Genomic DNA, 24,382 nt, shown 5'->3' on the forward strand with positions numbered 1-24,382 from the left:
CCCGGCCGCGTTAACCGTGAAGGAAAGTGGAGGGGGAGTGAAAGCCAACGACTAAACCCTTAACACTCTGTAACGTAGTCCACTCTCAAGTTTAGTGCGTAAAAGTGCTCCCAGTGCAGGTCTACTCAAAGAAAACATCACATATAACTAAATCTACAAATCTGCGCCATGCCTGACCAGAAAAATCAAGAAAGTTCTGAGCGGAAAATCCGATCAAGGGTGAGTCGGTCCCTGTAAGCCCGGTTAAGGTGGCTTGTGTTGACGGGTCTATTCCTGGCACACACAGAGCGCGTAGTGTGGTGCTGATCGGACAGCTCCTCTCAGAAAAGAGGATCACCAAAAAAGGTGTTTGCAGGAGCTCCCGGATTGGTTGTAGTAGGTCAACGTCACCGACCGGCTGGTTGTCAGACGTTTAATTTATTCAGCTGGGAAGTTAATTAAGCAGTGAGGACTGTGAGGAGTTTATTAGCCTGTTGTCCACTTTATGGTCACAATGATGAAGAAAATGCTGTTAAATCAACCTTGTGTGAGGGTCTATGTGGTGATTTTTGAAGCCAGGGTTGTTCAAGAAACATAATGAGAGCTTGCAATTTGCTTTCAATGTCAGATATCAATTTAATAAATAATGTGCCTGACATTATTTCACTGTAGATTCAATTATAGTTTGCTGTCTGGGTGATATGTGTGAGACATGCCTACATGTTGGACTGTGTACATTATCTGAATCATAAATTAACAATAAATACAGAACACAATCACTTGATAAGGTCAGGGAAGTAGCATTTACTCCATAAAATTCAGGACAGTAAGAGCAGATATGCAAGCAATTTATTAAACCATCTATGCTTCATGAATACATTCTAAAAAGGATACAGACTCGTCAAGGCTGTTTGAAGACAGAATTACACATTTCCCCAGCTTTCAAAAACACGATAAATCATTCTAAATGCAGGTGAGTCTCTTCAATAAAACAAGCAGTGAAGAAACAGGATGTGGTGGTAAACAATTAGCACCAGCTGCCCGCTTGGCTGTGAAAGGTCAATAAAGCCTGGGGTGCAGACTGGAAGGCCCACCGCTGTGCTTTGAAAATGGTGTCCAACCATGCTCCGAATCTCACAGTCAATCAGGGCTTTCATAATAACAGAAGAAGCAGTTTGGTTTTATTCACTGATTACACATTATTCAATTTTGTCCTTTAGAGCAGCTGTATGAATTCTTATTTGCACTGAATAACCAATCAAATGAAGACGTGTCAATAAAAGCAGTTATTGTTATTAAGTGATTACATGCACAGTGATTACTTTTTTAAAAGGCTACCAATTTCATGGGCTGCTGTTATTCGTGGTTGCAGACCAATTAACGTCAGCGCACCACATCAGCGCACTGTCATGACTGAGTCATCATAATAAATTATTTCCAAAATCTGTCAGGTTAGGCAAGTTTGTACCTTTTGAAATGGAAAACCTTTTGTTCTCTTCACTTACTGGAGATTAAAGGCACTGTGGTTGTCAGACAGTCAGTGTCCTACATTGTTGCTATTCCGTCCCTTAAACCACATTCATATCAAAAAGTGTAGTTTTAATCAGTGGTGGAAGAACTATTCAGAGCTGTTACTTAAAAGTTCTAATACATCAACATTATTAGATAGCAGTGGTTAAGAAGCATTTTACTGGTCGAGGAGGAACTTGTTTTTACTACTGTGCCTACACATGCTGCAGGTAGTTTTCCAACCTAGGGGTCGGAACCCATCCAAAAGATCATGGGGAGGTCATGAGATGATTAATGGGGCAGAAAAGAAGAAAAATATTGACTCACTTTTGGTGACAAGAAATGATTGGAAACATCGATTTAATCTTACGCAGTACATTGTATTTTATAAGCTTATAATATGTTTTTTTATGTAAAATAATGACTTGACTCTAACTAGTAACTGCATCTGTCTATGCTATGGAGGAAGAAGTAGAACATTTCCTTCTGAAATGTAGCAGAGCAGAAGTATGAAGTTAAATCAATGATACAAATAAAGAAATAGTCACGTACCGGAAAACTATATTTATGCACATTTGAGTAAATGTGTTTAATTTCCACCACTGATGTGTGATGTGAAAATTGAACAGATCATGCAGCCTTTAAGACTGTGGCTGGTGGCTGGATGTATGATTTCAAATCTGGAAACACCATTGTAAAATATTGTTTGTTGTGGTCATGAATTCTATCATTTGTATATGGACTGCAACAAAACTGTGCATAAACTTGATTAAAGACGTTTAAAGAACAATGCATGGAATTGTTTCTTCTTTTTTCATTACAGCAGATTTTGGATGATGTTAGTAGAGATAGAAAAAGATATACAAATGGAAAGACGAAGAAAGGAAGTGAGAGAAGCAGGATCTGGTAGCAGCGAGTGACCATCAACACCTTCGGTTTGCTGTACACAGGGTTTCCAAAGCCTGCGCAAAGCAATTACCATCATCAGTGACAGACTGTCTCCCCGAGTTAAATACAGATTATTTTACTTTGACATCACACCTATTTTCTGATTACCGGCAGACAAAGACAAAAGGTACCTGCCAGTTTCAACGTGAACCCCAGCTGATAAAAAACAGCTCCTGGAAATGGAAAAATCCATTTTGATTTCATGAGGGACAACGCTCATGAAATTAATATTTCTAATAACAAGTAGCCTGTCAGTCTTTTCACAAATGTTTACCTGCTTGGTTCACAGAGAGTCCTCTTATTTTGCAGACCACATGAGTGCATATGGGTAAAAAGAGTGAATGTGCATCGGGGCTTTAGATGCATGAATGGATTTTCAGGGCATTGATGATTCAGACTCAAAGAAAGTGCACTTCTTTCTATATGGGAAATAATGCAGGGGTGATTCGGCTTCATCATAAGGGCATCAGCAGCCGCAGCAGTGCACTGAGAAAACACAAATCTAATGGAAAGATGAGTGGTTTTGGAAAGCCGGAGAACCAGTGTGTCATCCACTCTCCCCTCTCAGGATAAAGCCCCTGTCAGAAAAAAACCCACTAATGAAACGAACAGGACAGCGCAATAAGCCTGAGACAAACATCTTTTAGCAGATCATTATTACTTAGGGAACAGAGCCAGAAAGAGAATGAGAATGTCACATTATATGTCAAATTACCTTTTACATTATATACGACATTCACTGAAAGGAATATCTCATTCTGCAGTCTTTTGCCAGTGGGTTCACTCCATGGAAGGAGGAGGCTGTGAAGGAGAGAACTATGAATTAAAACCCATTAGCAAAGCAAGCAGGCAGGAGACGGGCTTGAAAGATCAGGCAAGATAAATAATGAGCAGCTTTCAGCCAGATTTCATGATTTCCAAGGCTATTAAAACAAGCATTATGAAAGCAGATCTCAGGCTCTGTTGCCATATACATACACTTTCATTTTTGAACCATGGAAGTGTGCATGACAGCAAGTTAATATGGTGACGATGAAACAGTCTTTTAAAAAGAATGATGGTAATATACAGAAAATATACAAAATATACAACACACAGTCTAGTATTAACAATATGGCTAATATTTTACCAGTGCTTATGGTTTTCTAAGTCATCTGATGAACCTGTAGTTTCTGTATTTATGTTTTATCTGCTGGCACTGTCCCAGTATTATGAAAGTCTCACAATCAGCTCTAAATATCAAGATCTGAGACTAATGTCCTATGTTTTGTTCCTCTAAAAACACAAAGGTTTACACCGGGCATCAGATTAAAAAAAAAAAACAAACAAACAAAAAACAATGGCTCATGCCAGCTTCATTACATTGTTTTATCATTCATAAAGGGTTGGTATTATGTTTGTTTTACATTGAGCAGGGAGAATTTCAAAACATGGAGTGTTTACAGACCTACTGTCTCCTTCAGCGGGCTGCCATCTTGTGGTAAAAACAAGCCAAGTTGTGAAGTATCCTTTTGGCTGTGTTAATTCTCCTCCAGCATTACACTTGCGTTGTATTTTAAGCTCTTTAATTGATTGGGAAGGGAAGGCCCCTCCAAAACAACCAGTTGACCTCCGACCTTCTGTAAAAGAACTGCAGACTATTTGGACCAAATGAATTTAACAACTTAATAACATTGACAATGACAGACTTGATGGACTGTTGTAAAAACATTCTATTCATGACTTCCTGACATTCATAAGTGTAGACGTATTGGCTTATTAGAAAGTGCAAAACTCGTGTCCCGCTAGTAATTAGTTTATTAAAATTGCAACTGCAGAAATGATCATTTAAAATATAAAATAAAATATAGATGCAGTAATCTTCATTAATGAGGGCAAACAACAGTGATGGGGATTTCTCACAAGGTGGAAACCCAAAACTGTTAACTGTAAGTGAGCTATTAATTTATCGTTGATCAGTAAGTGTTTTCTTCACTATCATTGAAGCCATTGGTGAGAACTTAGACCCATAAACCAAACCAAAATCATAGTAACGCACCTATAAACCAAGATAACAGAATTTTGTACATGATAAAATTGGTCAGGCAAAATAAATCACTTGCTTAAACTACTGATTTAGTTTATAATGTAGAAAACGTATTAAGTACTGCAAATTTAAATACTGCAATATGTGTTGAAGTGCTTCACATGCTCTTAATTGCGCTCAAGTACAGCATAATTCTCCCAGAGGGCACCATTCATAGACATAAACTACCGCCAGCAATCACAAGCAGTTACCCGCACATTTACTGCCTCTGCTAACAAACCTACCAACCAGAAGACCATCGAAAACGATGGTCTTATAGCCGCTGGTTTTGACTGTGTATCGTTCCGCTAGTACTAGAATTGAACGTTTTGACCAATAAAACCTACATTCAGCAAACTGAACATTGATTATATCGATTATCTGCATATTTTTATGTTAAATAAACACAATCGCACTGTGCTATTACAGTCATAAGGAAAATTTGATCGGCAATACGCGGAGGAATATCGCATATCTTTAGTGGTCGCAAGCACAGAGCAGCAGCGCAACCGCGGCGAATACAGAGCAAACGTTTCCTGTCGGCGGTGCTTGGTAAGAGCAAATGATTCGCTTTTTGTCAAAAACTTTGGTGAAATATTAGGTGTTTTCCACAGCCTCTTGTTTGCCAGTAGCTATTGAGCAGGTTCTTGACTGACAAAAGATGCATTTTCATTGTGGCCCGTGCTTATTTATTCTTAAACAGAGTTTAAAGTTAATGTTAGAGGATGCGCGAGCGCGTTCTTTCTTTGAGGAAGCTAGCTTATTAGCCAACGGCTGCTAACGTGTTCTGCAAAAATAACATTTTATGTGTCTTCTGTGACTTAATTATGCTCACGAATAAGCGTACACGGCCTGTTAATAATAGAATGGTTCCAGTTTTAACGCCCAAAGTCTCGTTTCTGATTCACAAATACTATAGGAGTGTATAAAATTGTGCTAGCTGATGCTTGTAATGATGTCATCACTGTGCGCCCGTAAAGAGGCATGTTTGTGTCTTACCGGTTTGTTTGTCAAACACTATTTTCACTGTTGCAACGCTGTTTTTTTGTGATCAGCAACTATAACTTTCTTATCTATATTTACATTAACGACTGCGGATCTCTTGTTTCCTCTCATTTCTGTAGTGTACATGAAATCACACTGAGGTCTGTGCAGACTCCTGTCTGCTCCCTTTCCCCACAGCAGCACAGTCTTTCTCAGCTGCCACCATGGCCTTTGTGCCTGCACCCAGCCCCACTGTGGTCGACCAGACTACACTGATGAAGAAGTACCTGCAGTTTGTGGCAGCACTCACAGACACAAACACACGTAAGTTAATAGATCTGAAACTGTATTGTTACACAGGCGGTATGTCAGATGTCAGAAAAAGGGAAAATGACAGCCCCAAAATGATTCACTTTCAGAAAGGATCTATCTGTGTTTAATTACGTTTATACTATCAAACACAAATTTGCGTGTCAGCCACTTAAGGTGCTCTGTTTAAATATTTTGCAGTTATGAATTTTAGGAAGAAAATGTTTGTATAATAAAAGTTGTAAATATTTCCCCCCAAAAAAGAAAGGGTCTTATAATTTTTCTTGTTTGGATTTGATTAATAAGGGTTTCAAATTCACAGAGCACATTTCTCATTCATATTAATTCATTTGCACGCACCATGTCATTTTATTGAGTCTTTTTCTGCTTAGCGTCAGCAAAATAAATGATGTTTAGATGAGGCACCTGTGCTCAGCATGTGCGATGTGATGAGAGCGATATGCTTTAGTCCAGTCAAAGGTACGTGTGTCTGGGAGAATGTTTGTCTGTGTGAGTGTGTTGACGTGTGAGTGTGTTTCTTAATGTACCTTTTGATCAATCTGGACGCTGAAAGTAAAACTGATAAGATCTGAGAGTCATTGCTGAGCACATGGAGATGGTCATGAAGAGTGGAACTGTATGATTAGTAGGTTTGATTAATGGTTCTGTCCTTCAACTTGCAGCTGATGAAACTAAGCTGAAGATGATGCAGGAGGTCAGCGAGAACTTTGAGGTAAGTTTGATGAATGTTGTCAGTGTATGATGGAGGGGATTCATTTTCTTTGTCCCTGCTGATGTATTATGGCGGATTTTAAGAAGTTTTATAGAGTTCCCAAAAATGTAATTGTCTAAGGGTTTTTGATGCTGTGAAATATATATAAGTCTGCAACAACAAAGAAACAACCTTGAGAAAGATTTGCACAGCACTGAAGCATGACTGCAGGATATACTGAGTTACTACGTGGCATACAATGTCTTGGGCTTGTCAATTTCAGAATGTGACATCTTCGCTTCAGTACTCCACCTTCTTGGAACATATCATCCCTCGCTTCCTCACGTTTCTTCAGGATGGAGAGGTGCAATTCCTTCAAGAGAAACCAACACAGGTGTGTGCTAAAGACACAGTTTGGGCTTCTTCTTACACTCACCACTTTTCATTTATTCATCAGTGTTCAACAACAACTCTCCCTTATTGGTGTTGAAAGTGAACTTGCTAAATCAGTCACGGAAGTTCATCACAACACATTCCCTGAAATGAGCGAACATCGCTGGATTATATCAAATGTGTATGAGAAGCTGGATCCATTGATTTAAAACACTATCCACTCTTTCAGCAATTGAGGAAGCTGGTGCTGGAAATCATCCACCGCATTCCAACCAATGAACACCTCCGTCCACATACCAAGAACATTCTATCTGTGATGTTCCGCTTTCTGGAGGTATGAGTCCTAATCTCTGACAGAATTCTTAATCTTATTTTGAATCCCTCAGTTATTCTAAAACTGTATTGTTAATATTTTTCCACTGTTAGTTGATTTTTCCTCATTGTCTAACAGCTAAGAACTTTCTAAAGCTTTTTGAATACGGATAAATTGTTGGAAATATAATATTAACCATACCTCATAAAAGCTGCTGTTGTAATAGTTTTGTGTATTGGAAGACATTTTACAAATAATTAATGAAGCACATTCAACATTTAGTGGGAAAGCAGTGAAAAATGGTCACTGTGGGAAGTAGGATTAAGAAATATCAGTTTTATATGTATTTATTCCATGTATACTAAAGCTATTGCATGGCCTTTTCACATTGATGATTTTTTTCCCCCACAGATTGAAAGTGAGGAAAATGTGCTGATATGCCTTCGCATCATTATTGAGCTGCATAAACAGTTCCGACCTCCAATCTCTCAGGAGGTGAGAAACTCAGCCTTATTCGTTGAAAAAAGATTAAGTTGTGACTGATAGCGCTGTCCTTAACTTAGGAAATCGTTTGCTGCCCAGTTGTGGATTTGGCTGAAAAATCTGTCAAATAGTTATAATGATAATAATAATAACAGCAAGATTTTTTTTCCCTCCTTTGCTTTACAGGCCAAACAGAACTTAGACATTAAAGAATAATTGATATTTGTGCTGTGTATGAAAAAGAAAATGTCTTCTAGAAGTCTTAGATGTTGACATGTTTTCCATATTTCTCTCTTCTCAGATTCATCACTTTCTCGACTTTGTGAAGCAGATTTACAAAGACCTTCCGAAAGTTGTTGTAAGTCCAGCCTCTGCAGCACGTGGCTTTGCTTTCACTAAAGAAGTGTTTGGTTCTAGTTTCATAGTTTTCAGAGTAAATTATTGTAATACTCAATGTCATTTTCTTCTCCCCTGTACCTTTTTTTCTTTTCACCCAGTCTGTTTCCTCTAACGTCTGTCTCTTTCTGCTCCCTCCAGGCCAGGTACTTTGAGAACCCACAGGTGATAGCAGAGAACACGGTTCCCTCCCCAGAAATGGTGGGGATGATCACATCGGTGTTGGTTAAGACTGCACCCGAGAGGGAAGACAGCGAAACACGAACAGTAAGATAACCAACATTTGTAGCAGCTGAGATCCTCACTGTTTTATCTCCGTACCCCATGCTGTTACAGTACTGTTTCTAACCACTGGATGGTAGTAGTATTCCGTATTGGCACACTAACAGGACAGACCATTAAACTGCTTTCTTTCTTATCCCCAAATGGACAATACATAAAACATACATTATGCTTTCTTTGAGCATAAATTTTCAAACCGAAGTTGTATAACACATGTGCTTTTGTCAGTTATACACGATGCTGCACTGAATTTGTTCTGTTTAGGATCACAGTCCTTTATTGACTGCCAGTTCTTGGAAAAATCTCTTATTAAGAATTAATTTTCCTCATTTTGTGAAGACTGAAAGCCTAATCTTACAGATGGAATAACGAGTGAGAACTTTAATTGTCAAAAATGGCAACAAGGATCCAACCCAGCAGCAATGGTGTACTTTTTTTATTTTATTGAGGCAATTGTCTGTCCGAATAGTTTTATTTGGTATGTTTTAGCTGTAGGTACGTGTTGCACATGTCCACCACCTACATCATTCAGCTATATCAATCATTCTCATTATGTTTCTCTGTTCATGCCTCTAGCACACCATCATCCCACGGGGGTCCTTATCTCTCAAGGTGCTCGCAGAGCTGCCTATCATAGTGGTGCTGATGTATCAGGTTAGTGGCATACTCCTAAATGTCTTAAAATAGATCCATCATGCGGTAACCTCTGGTAATGTGGCTCAATAACGCAAAAGGAATAAGTGAAATGAGTTGTTGTTATTGCGATTATTACCTATCTGCTTTTGGTTTAAAAAATTGCAAAAGATTTGAATGCAACGGGGGAAAACAAAGTTTAGGGTAAAATATGCTTCCTTTTTAAGAGTGGAAATTAAGTCACCATCTCAAAGATTTTGACCCCACTGACTGAATTGACTCATCTGCATTTTTAAATAATTGGAGTCATTGAAGTTTGAGCATTTTTTCCCTTAAAAATACATATAAAAACATGTAGTTTTTGCTTTAGTGGTAATACTGCTTGTATAAAAAAATGAGGTTAGTTCTTCATTAGCTGAGATTGTGTCTCTGCTCTGTGCCCTCAGCTGTATAAGCTGAACATTCACAATGTGGTATCCGAGTTTGTCCCCCTCATCATGAACACCATCATGCTCCAGGTGTCTCCGCAGGCCAGGTAAGACACATCTGTGTATATTTGTGTGTGTCTGTGCATGTTCATGTATGCTTCCACCCCTCCCTCCTCTCTCTCACTAAGTCTGTTGACTTGATGGTGTTGCTTGGCACTTTGCATGCCAAAGCTGGAGTTAAAATCCATTTGGGGAAGTTAAATTTGTAGAAATTGGCTTAGCGGGAGGTGAAACCGCTCAGGGTAGGAAGAGGGTTGTGTTAAGCATTCTGAGCAGGATGGAAATGGAGCAGAGTTAATTTAGAAAAAATACCTCAGCAGTCTCTCTCAGGTATAGACAAGGTTTCTTCCTGATGTGCAGTAACAGCTGTGACGCAAACAAATAAGTCACCCATGCAGAGTGGAGTCCTATATCTAGTCCCACAATTTCAACCTCTATAATTGCCACCTACTGCAGGTATTCAACATCGTGGATGTCTTTGATGAGACTAAATGTTTTTTTTATGTATATCATGCTGTTTCCCTTGCAGGCAACACAAACTTTATAACAAGGAGTTGTATGCAGACTTCATTGCTGCGCAGATCAAGACGCTGTCATTTCTAGCCTACATCATCCGAATCTACCAGGTACACCTGTTTGATGGCTGCCTGTTGCATCAGTTTCCACTGTCAATGAAAAGGTTCAATGAGTTATTCTACCTCAGAGGAAAAAAAGTTATTTAGAGTTGAAGTTTTTCTTACTGGTTTTTTGCTATGTGTAATGTATATGCTTATATACTTTTTGTTGTTTTTGAAATGCATCCTCTTGTCAAACTTGTCTTCACATTAATAACTAGAAACCATCCCTAGAATGTAAAGATGTTGATTTAGTAAATCAAGCAGACGTGTTTTGAAGGATTGTTTCCTGGATATCATTTCTTCCTGTGGGTGTCAGGTGATTGGCAGGAAGTAAAGAACATAATGTGCTCATTGATATGAAGGCACCGAAGCCAGGAAGAATGAAGATAAAACAGACACTTTGAAAAATTAAATTAAGCTTTCATATTTACTTAATTTTTTCCACACTGAACAAGAATGAATGGCACAAATAGCTTCTTCTGAAGCTATTTCCTACTACACTGACTGTGTGCAGACATCAGGAACCGGATAAGACAATAACAATTGGTACAAACACCAAAAACACTGATAATGCCACCAAAAACAAAACTTCTAACCCGCCCAGAAGAATTCTATTAGTAGGGATTTAAGTTCACCATTGTCAAATTGAATTGAAAGATATTAAAATATTGAATACTGGTCCAAACATTTGGCTTGTATCTGTATTTTCTTGTATATATTAAATATTTTTGCAGAACATAGTGTCTTTTCTGTAAAGTAATTAAGACATTGGTGCTTTTAATCATATGTTGTATGTGTGTGTGTGTGTGTGTGTGTGTCTGCCTGCCCTATCAGGACCTGGTAGGAAAGTACTCACAGCAGATGGTAAAGGGCATGCTGCAGCTGCTGTCCAACTGCCCCTCCGAGACTGCTCACCTCCGCAAGGAGCTGCTCATTGCAGCCAAACACATCCTCACAACTGACCTACGCAGCCGTATGTGCACACACACACACACACACACACACACACACATACATACATATAAACTAATGTGAAAGAGGCAAGTGAGAAGACTGGGTGACATTTTTCTATACTGCCTCATCATTTTTTTTTAAATGTTTTCTCTCCTCAGTTAAAGTTGAAGAAACTTTCAGACTAATTGTAGTTTAATGTGATCTTTCTGGTCAAAACATTAGTAGCCCCCATTCTTGCCAAGTCACACTTAATTTTTCCTATTTCACACTTCTGAAATAACATTTTTATTAGCTGTCAAACTGTGGCTGTGGAACCTCATTCTGATTTGGGGAGTGAAAAGTGAGACTGAATGAAATGGAAAAAAAGCTCAACCACCCATCAGTAAAATCTTGAGAAACTGATCCACATTTTGGATGATTTTCTGCATGAGTTACTTCTGCTTCTGTTGTTCGGGACATTTCCTGTGATTCATCTCGTTTGACATTGTGGAGTTGCAGAAAACTGAGAAACCCACAATTAGGTGTATGAGTTAGAGTTACTATTTTGCTGCCACAGTAATGAAAGGAGCAATGATACAGATAGCGTTATATTTGATAAAACAAACATTTCTAATATTTTTATGTACATATGTTTATTATAGATTTTATTTATCTTGTCTCATAAAAACGTTTATTTAACACCATGTATATTGCAACATGTGTACACACGTTTTATCCCTGTCAGCTTGTTTATCAGGGGTACACCTAAAATCTTTGAATGGTGCCATGAAAAATGTATCCTACTGTGTTTCAGAGTTTATACCTTGTATGGACAAACTTTTTGATGAAGCCATCCTGATTGGTTCTGGTTACACCGCTCGGGAGACTCTTAGGTGAGTTATTGTGTGTCCCCCCCCCCACACTTGGGGTTGATTGCTCAGCGAGGTGCATGTTAAGTGTCCTAGCATATTAATCAGGCAGTTCTCAGTGCTGCTGAAATCAACGGGACGCTGACTCCAACACTGCTGCACAGATAGCACTGTCAAGTTGTCATGTACACAAGCGTCTCCGGAGGGCAGGCTGCTCGCACGTCCTCCCTTAGGTCGATTTCAAAACCTTGTTGACCCTCTTCAGGTGCCAAACTAGCTCACCTCATCAACAAAATAGCTGCCATTTCCCATTAGTGCTACACTGGAAACAAGGCAGTTGGCTGAGCCATGGCAGGACTATCAATGTCACTCATTAGCTCGCCTTCTCCTTTTCTTTCTCCCTCACTGTTTCAGTTGCATCCCAAAGCTAATTTCCATATCTGTCAAGCTTTATATGACTTCTGCTTACCTGATTACTACTTTTCCTGCCTTGAAAATGTCATTTCACTGGAGCGCAGTCTTTTCAGCTACTACCACGATTATAACTCTGCTGCAAATGTCATAGGTACGTTTCTCTTTCTTTCCAGACCCTTGGCCTACAGCACACTAGCAGACCTGGTGCACCACGTGCGTCAGAACTTGCCCCTGACAGATTTATCCCTAGCTGTGCAGCTCTTCGCCAAGAACATTGATGACGAGTCACTTCCCAGTAACATCCAGACCATGTCCTGTAAACTTCTGCTGAACCTGGTGGACTGCATCCGCTCAAAGTCAGAGCAGGAAAATGGCAATGGACGGGACATCTTGATGAGGATGTTGGAGGTGGGCAGCACAGAGCTTGGATCAGTAGAGAAGACACTTAAAAATGTTTCATACACATTGATAAAGAAAGCTGAGTTAATTTTCTCTATTTCTCCTACAAATCAGGTTTTTGTGCTGAAGTTTCACACCATCGCACGCTACCAGCTCGTCTCCATCTTTAAGAAATGCAAGCCCCAGTCAGAGATGGGCGTGGTCGACCCAGGAGCGTTACCCGGGGTACCAGCCACACCCACTCCATCCACCACCCCCGCCATTCCACCTCCTGCTCCTCCCACACCCGTTCCCGCAGCACCTCCAACCCCAGCAACGCCCTTTGACCGACCTGGTGAGAAGGAAGACAAGCAGACGTTTCAGGTGTCGGACTGTCGAAGCTTAGTCAAGACCCTGGTGTGCGGGGTGAAGACAATTACTTGGGGCATCACCTCTTGCAAGGCCCCTGGAGGTGAGAGGGCACAGATCCATGCTCAACAACCATGATAACATTAATCACTTTGTTTAAAAGCATCGAGCTAGTTATCCCGCAGACAGTCTAAACACATATCTATCAATGATTGTTTGATGAAAGTTGGCCTTACATATATGCATTGCTAACTTCCTTTTTTATCTCACCTTTCAGAGGCTCAGTTCATTCCTAATAAGCAGCTTCAGCCAAAGGAGACACAAATCTACATTAAGCTTGTAAAATATGCCATGCAAGCCTTGGACATCTACCAGGTACAGCCAAATTCTTGATAATACCATTAGTGTTTTTATTTGTCCACTGATGATAAAACAGTGCAAGCACATATGAAAATCCATAACAAAAAATCATGTCGGTAAGGTCTGATAAATACAATTATTTTTAATTGAGCAATAGCCCAGTGTAAGAGCATGTGTTTCTCCTGAGCAGGTACAGGTTGCCAATAACCAGCAGACGTACATCAGGGTGGCCAACTGTCAGACTGTACGCATGAAGGAGGAGAAAGAGGTTCTGGAGCACTTTGCTGGGGTCTTCACCATGATGAACCCCCTCACATTCAAGGAGATTTTTCAGACAACTGTGCCGTACATGGTGGAGAGGATCTCCAAGAACTATGCACTGCAGGTACATGCCGTCTCGCATATCAAAAAAGAAATGTGTTGTTAGTTTTATATTTTTCTCACAATTATTTAAGTCATAATAATAATAAGGTCTTCGGCCTTAGTTCATCGCTTGTGCTCAAATTGGATTTATTTTCTGTTCTAGATTGTGGCAAATTCTTTCCTGGCCAACCTGTCAACATCTGCTCTATTTGCCACCATCCTAGTAGAGTATCTTCTTGAGAGGCTGCCAGAGATGGGCTCTAATGTTGAGCTCTCGAACCTTTACCTCAAGCTCTTCAAACTAGTCTTTGGCTCAGTTTCACTATTCGCTGCTGAGAATGAGCAGATGCTCAAGGTAAGTGGGTTTTTTTGTGAGGCTAGTTTTTTTCTTTATCTATGTCATTCCTTACGTATATAACTGTTTCGGTTTCCTCAGCCACACCTTCACAAGATAGTGAACAGCTCCATGGAACTGGCCCAATCAGCTAAGGAACCCTACAACTACTTCCTGCTTCTCCGGGCTCTCTTCCGCTCCATTGGCGGAGGCAGCCATGATCTGCTCTACCAGGAGTTCCTACCCCTTTTACCTAACCTGCTGCAAGGTAAAACCTCGCACAACATCAAAAAATGTGAAAAAGTAATACTCTGTGTAGTACTTTCTTCTCACCTAATTTCCTACCTCCCCTTTCCATGTCATTAGGGCTAAACATGCTGCAGAGTGGCCTTCACAAGCAGCACATGAAGGATCTATTTGTGGAGTTGTGTCTGACAGTGCCAGTGCGTCTGAGCTCCTTGCTGCCCTACTTACCCATGCTAATGGATCCACTGGTGTCTGCCCTCAATGGCTCTCAGACTTTGGTTAGCCAGGGCCTTCGCACTCTGGAGCTGTGTGTGGACAACCTACAGCCTGACTTCCTCTACGACCACATTCAGCCTGTCAGGGCAGAGCTCATGCAGGTGGGGTTTTTTTCCCATCATCAAACCAATAATTGCACTGCCCAATTCAATTTTTGCTGAGCTGCTTGGCAGGACACTCTTAGATCCAAAAAATAGCTCATTCATTACAATTCAGTAGACCATCCTCTCAGTGTTGCTCACCATATCTGCCCTCTAGTGGTCAACAGTGGTCATGGCAATATCTGCTGACAAAACATTGAACCAGGATTTCACACTTCTTCAGCATAATACTGCTGAACTGTGTATGATGCATAATGGATACATATGATTATGACAAGATACCTACAGTGTCTCATTTGCTTTCCCAGCATTTTGTGTATATTTAGGGTGGTGTTGCAGTAATGATTGTCATAACTGATGACAGATTAGTGGTCAGCTCTTTTAAGTGATAAAGTGTAATTCCCTGCTTCTCTCATTTCCTATCAACCTAATGATTTCCATCCTTCTCTTCCTGTGCTTCAGGCTTTGTGGCGTACACTCCGTAACCCAGCTGAGAGCATCTCTCACGTAGCCTACCGGGTGTTGGGAAAGTTTGGCGGGAGCAACAGGAAAATGCTGAAGGAGTCTCAGAGGCTGCATTACGTGGTAACTGAGGTCCAGGGCCCTAGCATCAAGTCTGAATTCACCGACTGCAAGGCATCCATACAGCTACCCATGGAGAAGGTAGGACCGCACTGTTATTATTGGTAGTGAATGCTAGCATGATGTTCTCCACTTAGAGTTGTTTGCAGAGCTCTGAAGAGAAAAGTTTTTGGATGATGTTACTCAGTCTGAAGACCCCACCTCTGTTGTTTTTACCTTTTGTTTTTCAGTTTTAGAAGGAAAGAATTAAACATAAAAGAGCTTGATATTCCTCATTATTGTGCCCCACTGAGAGCAATATATCCTTGTCAGGGGTTTGTGTGTGTGAGAGAGAGAGTGAGTGAGGAGTTGTGTGTGTCCTCCAGGTAATTAAATTCATCTCCTGTTTCTCCTCCTCATCCCCAGTCAGTAATCATCAATCTAGTGTGGGCCACCATGACGGCATTATTTACTCTCACTAATGGCTGCTCCTTCTTTCTGGCTATCCGTCTGTGTGTTTGCCATCATCATGGGTGCAGCCAGCACACACACAGACTCTCACAGACTCTCACATTCTGCACACCCACGTGCACAGGCTGAAGGCAAAATCTGCAGCAGGCTCATGATACAGCCATACAGTTAGCTGGCACATAGAGAGAATACTAGAGGTAGACTAAGAGATCAAATACCATTGATCTGAATACTTGAATCTCTTCAAGGTAGTACAAGGTGTAAAAAACACTCACATGGGATTTGGGCTGCACACCTTCAAATTTCTTTTGCATCTTATGCCTTTCAACATTTTGCCTCTTCAATCTTTATTTTTTACTGATTGCTTCAGAAATGGTTTACAGTAAGTCTGTACTCTTAAAAGGCTGAAGTAGAAAGCTGTGTTTTCTTAGAGGGTTGCATTCGAAATCTAGTTGTTTTCCCCTTCAATTTCATATTTATGTACTTGTAATAGTGTACTTCAGCCTTAGTCCTGACATGCTAATACATTGACAGGTCTATAATTCAATTATGCTGCCCTCATCTCTCCTCTCATCCTCCCTCTATTCCTGCATCCTTTTCATCGTCTCCCCTCTGTTCTGAGTGGCATTAATTAGTTCATTTTCTCCCTTTCTAAGTGCCTGGCTGCTGTGGGTTGTCAGCCCATAATGTAGAAATCATAATGACCTTTTCTTGGCCAGATGGCACCCTGTGTTACTTCCTGCACACGAATCACATGAATACTCGTATATCACAGTTTCATTCCCGTATTAATTGCTTTGGACTGTTGGCATTTTGCAACATAGGAACTTGTCATTTATTAAAATAAAATGGTGAAGAAAGATTTCTCTGGTATATTTCTTCCAAGGCGATAGAGACCGCTCTCGACTGTCTGAAGAGTGCTAACACAGAGCCCTACTACAGACGACAGGCCTGGGAGGTCATTAAGTGTTTCCTGGTGGCCATGACCAGTCTGGATGACAACAAGCACGCCCTTTACCAGCTTCTGTCACATCCCAAGTAAGTAAACAGTCTCGTTTTGATTTTGAATGTGGCATATGCATAGATATTATGGTTATTTTGGCATTTTATTACAATTATTTGATTCAGTTCAGTTGTAATGCAGTATTCAGTACTGAATTATAGATGTATGATTTTTTTGAACTAGGATAAATGGGGCTACCATGACCTAATGTATTTTGATTGGCTAGTTATTCAGGACGTAGTCAGTATATTTATTTTTATGTTTCTCTATCAGAACAACATAGATTGCTGCTTAAGTCTACACAGATGGCAAGAGGTGATAAAATACCTTTGCCGCTGAGGCTATACACAACCAGGCTTCAATCAATCACCCCCCTCTTTAACCTTACCTTGACTCAACTTGACCTTGACTTCTAACCCTGCCCACTGCTTACCACACCATTCCTCACCAGCTCTGTGTACATATTCCCTGCTCTCCATTACCTCCAGCCCTGTCCCGCCACCTGCTGACATCTCCTGCTTTCACTCTCTCAAGTCGCGTCTTCACCACTCTCCCCACCACACACTGCCTCATCAATTCCGTCTCAAGAGCGGGACTTGCTAATTACATGCTCGCAGCCCCCCACCTCCACCCACCCTCTGGCAGGCTGCAGTGCGAGGCGAAGACACATACATGAACAGACAAACAGGAAGTGGGGGTTGGTTGTCGGGCGGGTTAGTCGCATTACCATCATCGATCCCCGGGCAGGAGCTAATTGACTTTCCCCTGTCTGTTTACGCTACACCATGCCCCTTACACTCTCCTGTCATTACGCACTAAATCACACATGCACATGAATACATCCGTGTGCACACTTCTGCGGGGATAATGAAGTGTGTCAGTTATGATCAGGGGGCCTGCACCTGCTGCCTCCTCTTGTCAGATGTCTTGATTTGCAGAGCCCTCTTTCTTGAAAGATTTTGTCTCCTTTATTCTCTGTCTGCCTTGCTTCATCTTCTTCACACCAACTCTCTTTGCCTTTGTATTTGGTCACTGTAAGTGCAGCCTTTCAGTTTCACAAGAAAAAAAGGATACATACAGTCATGAAATGCCAACTGTGGAGAACAGTTCAGCGTTGGAGTGGCAGACCCCTGAATGAGTGAAGGACAATTGATCTGACATTCTGTCAACTATGCCAACCCCCTACTTTCTCCACCCGCCACGTTCCTCGCTCAACTCTTTCCTTTCCACTCAGTTCCCCTCTCTCTCCCTTCCCCCTTCTTCTCTCTCCTCCTCCAAAGAGTAGTCTCTTAAATGGCAATAATGAAATGAAGCGATCCATCAGGTCTGCCCCTGGCGTGTGGCATTATAAAACACAAGCTCAAGCATGGAGAAAACAGCTGCTCAATCACACCACGGCCCAGTTGCCTTCAGCTGCAGTAAATAACAAAAATACCAACAGGGGACAAAGAGGGAGGCAGAGGAGGAGAAAGGGAGAATGAGCTGAGAGGGGAGAGGGGAGGAGAAATTAAAGAACAAAAAGAGAATCAGAGTTAACAGGTTTGGGGACTGCAGATCTTTTGAATATTGGGAAAATGAGCTGAACCCAAACCACTGAGTGATTTTGGACATTAAAGAAAGTTTCAGTACCACTGCCACATGCTATGTTGTCCTTGTTAATATGTGATCCTCTAATTCATTGTGTGGCTTTCTTCTTTCCTATTAGCTTCACTGAAAAGTGGATCCCCAATGTCATTATCTCTCACCGCTACAAAGCACAAGACACGCCTGCACGCAGAACTTTTGAACAGGCCCTGACTGGGGCGTTCATGTCTGCTGTGATAAAGGACCTGAGGCCCAGCGCGCTGCCCTTTGTAGCCAGTCTGATTCGACATTATACCATGGTTGCTGTGGCACAGCAGTGTGGTGAGGGACTGGTGTTCTTCATACTATTTATGTCTAATATGAGCTTTTTGTTGTGCCCTGGCATGGAAATGTATTCCCAGCACAAGACAAGGAATCAATTTCCACCGATGTCCTCTCTTTGGTTTTATTAGAGTTCAGGCCTTTTCTATTTGCATTTGATGCAACATAAAGAGATAAGAGAAATTTATGTTATGTGTACTATAACACATAGATGTAGCTGTCCTAATCTATGTTAAAATTGACATATTTCACATTAAAATTGACTCCTCTCCACTGGTCCTCCCCCTTCATCCCAGGTCCATTCCTGCTGCCATCCTACCAGCTGGGCAGCCAGCCAAGCACAGCCATGTTCCACAGTGAGGAGAATGGCTCAAAGGGCATGGATCCACTGGTACTGATTGATGCCATAGCTATCTGCATGGCCTATGAGGAGAAGGAGCTGTGTAAGATTGGAGAAGTGGCCCTGGCTGTCATCTTTGACGTTGCCAGCATCATCCTTGGCTCCAAGGAGAGAGTAAGTCACTGGGACGAGGGTGTTGGAGGGTTCAGTTATTTGTAAACATAATAAAGTTGTTGGCACTTAATGCTTATTATGCTTATGGTTTTTAAAACTGTGCTCATCATTAATATAACTTAGGAAGTGATTTCACTCAAATACTACTCTGACACATTGGTTCCTTGCATTTTCATATTTAAGTTTGCAGTGAACATCTGATGCGCCTTTAATCTAATTATTTTTTTCATTTTATAATTATCCTATGTTTTTGATGTATATTTTCATATGAGTATGGTTTTTCAGTCAGTCATCTTGGCCTCTTGTCTATATCTTCAGGCTTGCCAGCTGCCCTTATTCTCCTACATTGTGGAGCGTCTGTGCGCCTGCTGTTATGAGCAGGCCTGGTATGCCAAGCTTGGCGGTGTGGTGTCCATCAAGTTCCTGATGGAGAGACTGCCTCTGATCTGGGTGCTGCAAAACCAGCTCACCTTTCTCAAGGCCCTGCTCTTTGTCATGATGGACCTTACTGGAGAGGTGAGAGGAAATGACTGAATAATCTAACTTTCAGCAAATAATTTCAAAAGGAGTAGAAAGTTTTACCTGCTTCCATTTGTTGTCAGCTTTTGTTTTCACATGGTGTTTTACAAAGGCTTGGAGCAGCAGCAATGTAACAACTTTCCTCTTGTGTTGAACCACTGTACTCTCACTGCAGTGGCATTGTACTTACTGCCTTATTGATTTTCATAAGGTGTCAAATGGAGCAGTCGCCATGGCTAAGACCACCCTGGAGCAGTTGCTCGTGCGCTGTGCCACTCCACTGAAAGATGAAGAAAAGACTGAGGAGCTGCTGGCTGCGCAGGACAAGTCTTTCCACATGGTCACGCATGACCTGGTCCGAGAGGTCACCTCCCCCAACTCGACCGTCAGAAAGCAGGCCATGCACTCCCTGCAGGTGCTAGCCCACGTCACCGGCAAGAGTGTCACTGTCATCATGGAGCCACACAAAGAGGTAAACCAAAATGCACCTGTCTGTTCATCTCAAACATAAAATAGCTTCAAATCAAGGAGTCTGTCTGATCACCCTGAAGTGATGCCTTCAGATGAATTACAAAATGTCTTGTAATCCGCATTAATTGGTCGTTTTCTTTGGGTTTCTTTCTCTCCAGGTGTTACAAGACATGGTTCCCCCCAAGAAACACCTGCTCCGCCACCAGCCTGCCAATGCCCAGATCGGCCTGATGGAGGGCAACACCTTCTGCACCACCCTGCAGCCCCGTCTCTTTACAATGGACCTCAATGTCATGGAGCACAAGGTCTTCTACACAGAGGTATGCAAGATGCAGGAGTCACTAACATTAATCAAATCTACTTTTCCTAATTTATTGCAAGTTCATAACATTGGTATTGTTTTAAATGTCCATCTATATAAATAAATTGTACCCGGTGTAAGCTCATTTTTCCATATTATTTAAATGAAATTTTGCACACTTATATGGTGCAAATTCATCCTAGACTCAGATCTTGTACATAGAAAATAGAAATGTGTTTGCATCCATGTTGAACATTTACCAGACAGTACATGTGACCTTGGTGTGTGTGTTTTCTCCCCTGTCTTTCTAGCTGTTGAACCTGTGTGAGGCAGAGGATGCTGCTCTGATGAAGCTGCCCTGCTACAAGAGCCTCCCCTCCCTGGTTCCCCTCCGCATCGCTGCGCTCAGTAAGTTGGCCCAGCTGCACTTGATGCTGGTCCCTTGTATTGTTGGAATTTTGCAATTGATGCTCGATTGTGTTTTGTGTTCTTTTGAATTGAGCTAAATACCAGAAATTTGCTCTTCATAATTCATTAGAAGTTAATAGTCTAAGTACAGTACAATTAGCTGAGACTATTTTTATCATTATTTCATTATCTTTGTTTTACCACTGTGAATTGAATCAATAGCTATTTTACTAAAAATCATCGATCATCTCCTGTCTGTTTATAGTCCGAAAGGAAGTGTTGCTGATGTTCATGCTTCTCTGTCTAGATGCCCTGGCAGCCTGTAATTACTTGCCACAGTCCAGGGAGAAGATCATTGCTGCCCTGTTTAAAGCCCTCAACTCCACCAACAATGAACTGCAGGAAGCTGGCGAAGCTTGTATGAGGAAGGTCAGTTCAACATCTCTCAAGTGTTTCGTGTTGCTTAACTATTGGTTCAGAATTTGTTGAAAAGACATAACACCATGACTTTAAGTATAACCACTCCATTTTTGCTTAGCTTACTTATTAGCATATGTAATATCATGATGTCAACTTACATAAAGCTTATGGTTTATATCCAAAATCCAAAATTTTCAAGGAGACTACATTTTGAACAAATTTTCCCAAGCCACAATCTCGGCCACCTGTTCAAGATGCCACCTGCTTTGTCACCTACTATCTTGGCAACTTTACATTAGCACCCAGTTTATTTTTTGCTTGCATTGGAATTTATTTCAAGGGTTATTCAAATTCTTAGAAAGCTCAGACCTGCGTTGTAGACCCACAGACATGGCCTTTCTAAATCTGGATTTAAGACTCTGCCCTTAAGATGTGAAGCAGTCCACCCAAGAATTCTTCCTAAAACCACATTTTCTGCACCTTTGAAATGGCCCTCTACTGTGCCTCCGATATGCTTTATTATCTTGTTTTCCATTGTCCTCTTCCTTCCTGCTTCATTAGTCTTTTATCTGTATCAGTCATGTCATTTGCCATCTTTGAGGTCCTTTGTTACTCCTCCTCTCATACCATTTCCCCACCCAGTTATCTTCATATGGACCTCCCTCGGCTTTATCGCACTCTCCCTGAACCATTGCTGCCTCTATTCATCAACGTACCCACACAATCTTAGCCTCTATCCATCTACCCCCAGCTCTTTGTCTCCTTTCCTTCAATTTCTGTGTCCTTGATTTTCTTTCTTTTCCACCGTCACTCCCTTTCACTATCTTGTGATTTTTATTTATTTATTTATTTATTTTTACCAAGCCCCTCTCTGCTCTCTCCATTCTTTCCTCACTGCCCTGCTAGCACTAATGAGCATTGCCATGGCCCGATCGATACAGGATGGAGTGTTTGTTCTCAGCACTGAGAGGAAAATGAATGTGGCTGCCATGCATCATTCCCTCCTGACTGTGTGAGGGTGTGCGTGTGCATCATCAGTGTTCGGTGTTGGCATGTGTGCTTGTTTATGGCTGGTCATGCCCTCATTTGAGTGGCCTTAGTTCCTTTAATGGAGACACAGGGGGTAGTGAGCAGTTCATGGGGCTAGAAAACCTGCCAGAGAAAAACAGATTTGTGGAAAGGAAATTAAAATGATTTGGTTTAACGCATTGGGAGGAAGATTTTGTCACAGATCTGAATAATTCTTTGAAGCTCACACAGTTTTTATGTATGTAAGGTTTGACAACATCAGTAGAACTAACTTGTATTCTGACTCACAAAAATAACACAAGAACATTCTGTGGAGGCATATTTGCAAACTGCTTTTACAATATTTATTTTAAGAGTTATGAAAACTTTCTGGAATTGTAAATGTTTCCATGTACTCTGCTTTAGTTCCTGGAAGGTGCAACTATTGAGGTGGACCAGATCCACACTCACATGCGCCCCCTACTGATGATGCTGGGTGATTACCGCAGCTTGACCCTCAACGTGGTGAACCGCCTTACCTCCGTCACACGTCTTTTCCCCAACTCATTTAATGACAAGTTCTGTGATCAGATGATGGTGAGAAACTTCAACCTCTGTCCTTTTCCTCATCTCACAACACCTAACTGCACCGCATACAGTTTTTTCGTGACATCAACATGGAGAACATTGCATGCAAAGTTTGAAACTGTGATAGGCTTCGAAATATAGATGTTTTTTGAGAATCTAAATATGTGGTTATTTTTAAATTTGAATGTTCTACTAATATTCTGCAGGCTTAATCAAAAACAGTTACTTTTAAGTAATTTTTTAAGTTTACATATGAGAGTAATTATGTATGCTATTTCGCTTAAAATGATCATTTACTAGTTTCTTTACATTTTATTTATTAGGTGAAAATGTGTTCTCACTGGTGCCATGTTCTGCCTATTCAGTCTCAATCTCATCTCCCACTGTCTTTCTCAGCAACACCTGAGGAAGTGGATGGAGGTGGTTGTAATAACACACAAGGGAGGCCAGCGCAGTGATGGCAGTGTAAGTATACACAGTTCTGACAGTCCCATACACACGCTACAGCTCTGAGAAATGTAATAGAAATGTGAAGCTTTCATCAGTCATAACATGTCGATGTGTCCTGCTTCTTTCACCTACTTATGTATGTAGATAGGTTTGTATGCAAAACCAGTCATAGCCTATTGGAGCAGCTCAATAGGCTATGACAGGCTGTCTATTTTTTGTTCAGTTGATTTGTCCTGCCTAAACCAAACAGCACCCACGGAAAGGTCAGAGAGATTGCCCCTTGTACACACAAAGCCACAGTCACATGTAGTCAACACCTCCTCAATGTGGACTCCTCCCAAATGAGTTGTGAGTGGCCATATTACAATCAATGATTAATTAGGCGCCAGGCAGGCGGTGGTGGGCCCAGCGCTGCGTCTCCTCATTATCTCCCCGACAGATAACCTTGTAAAGACAGAGAAAAGGTGAGAGAGAAGGAGGGGAGGGAACAGCTGCCTCTCCCTCTGAAATAATGCCCATTTTTCCTCCCTTCTCCTTATGTGAGTTCTTCCTGCCGCATCTGAAAATGGTGTGTTTAATTAGATGCAAATTGGCCCTTTGTCTCTCCCTCCCTCCAACTCGTGGTCTTTGTGCGTGTTGACAGCAAGGCTGGCAGTGACAATAAAGCCAGGGTCAGCGGGTCAATTAGCCAAGCCTGATAAAGACAGAAACTGGAGAAAGAGGGATGCGGCCAGGCTGAGGTGGATGGTCTGAAGACATGTAGGCATGGAAGAGGGTTTGATAGAGGGGAGGAGAAAATGGAATGGAGTAACGAGGTGTGAGGAGGAGCAAAGAAAGTGTATGAAAGAAAAGAAAACTATTTTAATTTGACTGAAAGAGAGAACAAAAACAAAATGTCAGTTTCTGTGTTCATGACCTGATATCTGTCAGAAGAGTGTTTTCCCTCCAAATGCCACAGATTCTGTATTGCTTGACTAACGTTCCAGTACGGCCCCTGCCCCGTTATCCA

General features: G+C 41.3%; 1 protein-coding gene across 1 annotated transcript in view; it reads left to right on the forward strand.

Moving 5' to 3' along the window:
- The first annotated feature begins 5,653 nt into the window (after positions 1-5,653).
- The window catches only part of LOC121624505 (transformation/transcription domain-associated protein), a 78,173-nt gene continuing 59,444 nt past the window's right edge, over positions 5,654-24,382 (forward strand). The window contains exons 1-30 of the mRNA XM_041962213.1: positions 5,654-5,809; positions 6,478-6,527; positions 6,790-6,900; positions 7,129-7,233; positions 7,624-7,707; positions 7,997-8,053; positions 8,233-8,358; positions 8,950-9,027; positions 9,453-9,541; positions 10,024-10,120; positions 10,946-11,084; positions 11,859-11,937; positions 12,501-12,735; positions 12,841-13,177; positions 13,352-13,449; positions 13,625-13,819; positions 13,961-14,152; positions 14,234-14,399; positions 14,498-14,754; positions 15,217-15,417; positions 16,673-16,824; positions 18,495-18,694; positions 18,991-19,208; positions 19,527-19,724; positions 19,939-20,199; positions 20,357-20,518; positions 20,811-20,907; positions 21,215-21,336; positions 22,762-22,932; positions 23,320-23,388. Of these exons, the coding sequence (XP_041818147.1) occupies positions 5,710-5,809; positions 6,478-6,527; positions 6,790-6,900; positions 7,129-7,233; positions 7,624-7,707; positions 7,997-8,053; positions 8,233-8,358; positions 8,950-9,027; positions 9,453-9,541; positions 10,024-10,120; positions 10,946-11,084; positions 11,859-11,937; positions 12,501-12,735; positions 12,841-13,177; positions 13,352-13,449; positions 13,625-13,819; positions 13,961-14,152; positions 14,234-14,399; positions 14,498-14,754; positions 15,217-15,417; positions 16,673-16,824; positions 18,495-18,694; positions 18,991-19,208; positions 19,527-19,724; positions 19,939-20,199; positions 20,357-20,518; positions 20,811-20,907; positions 21,215-21,336; positions 22,762-22,932; positions 23,320-23,388 (4,446 nt within the window). The 5' untranslated portion in view covers positions 5,654-5,709. The remainder of the gene's footprint in view (positions 5,810-6,477; positions 6,528-6,789; positions 6,901-7,128; positions 7,234-7,623; positions 7,708-7,996; positions 8,054-8,232; positions 8,359-8,949; positions 9,028-9,452; positions 9,542-10,023; positions 10,121-10,945; positions 11,085-11,858; positions 11,938-12,500; positions 12,736-12,840; positions 13,178-13,351; positions 13,450-13,624; positions 13,820-13,960; positions 14,153-14,233; positions 14,400-14,497; positions 14,755-15,216; positions 15,418-16,672; positions 16,825-18,494; positions 18,695-18,990; positions 19,209-19,526; positions 19,725-19,938; positions 20,200-20,356; positions 20,519-20,810; positions 20,908-21,214; positions 21,337-22,761; positions 22,933-23,319; positions 23,389-24,382) is intronic.

The sequence above is a fragment of the Chelmon rostratus genome, chromosome 21 (genome assembly GCF_017976325.1).
Source record: "Chelmon rostratus isolate fCheRos1 chromosome 21, fCheRos1.pri, whole genome shotgun sequence".
In the NCBI taxonomy this organism is placed as follows: Eukaryota; Metazoa; Chordata; class Actinopteri; order Chaetodontiformes; family Chaetodontidae; genus Chelmon; species Chelmon rostratus.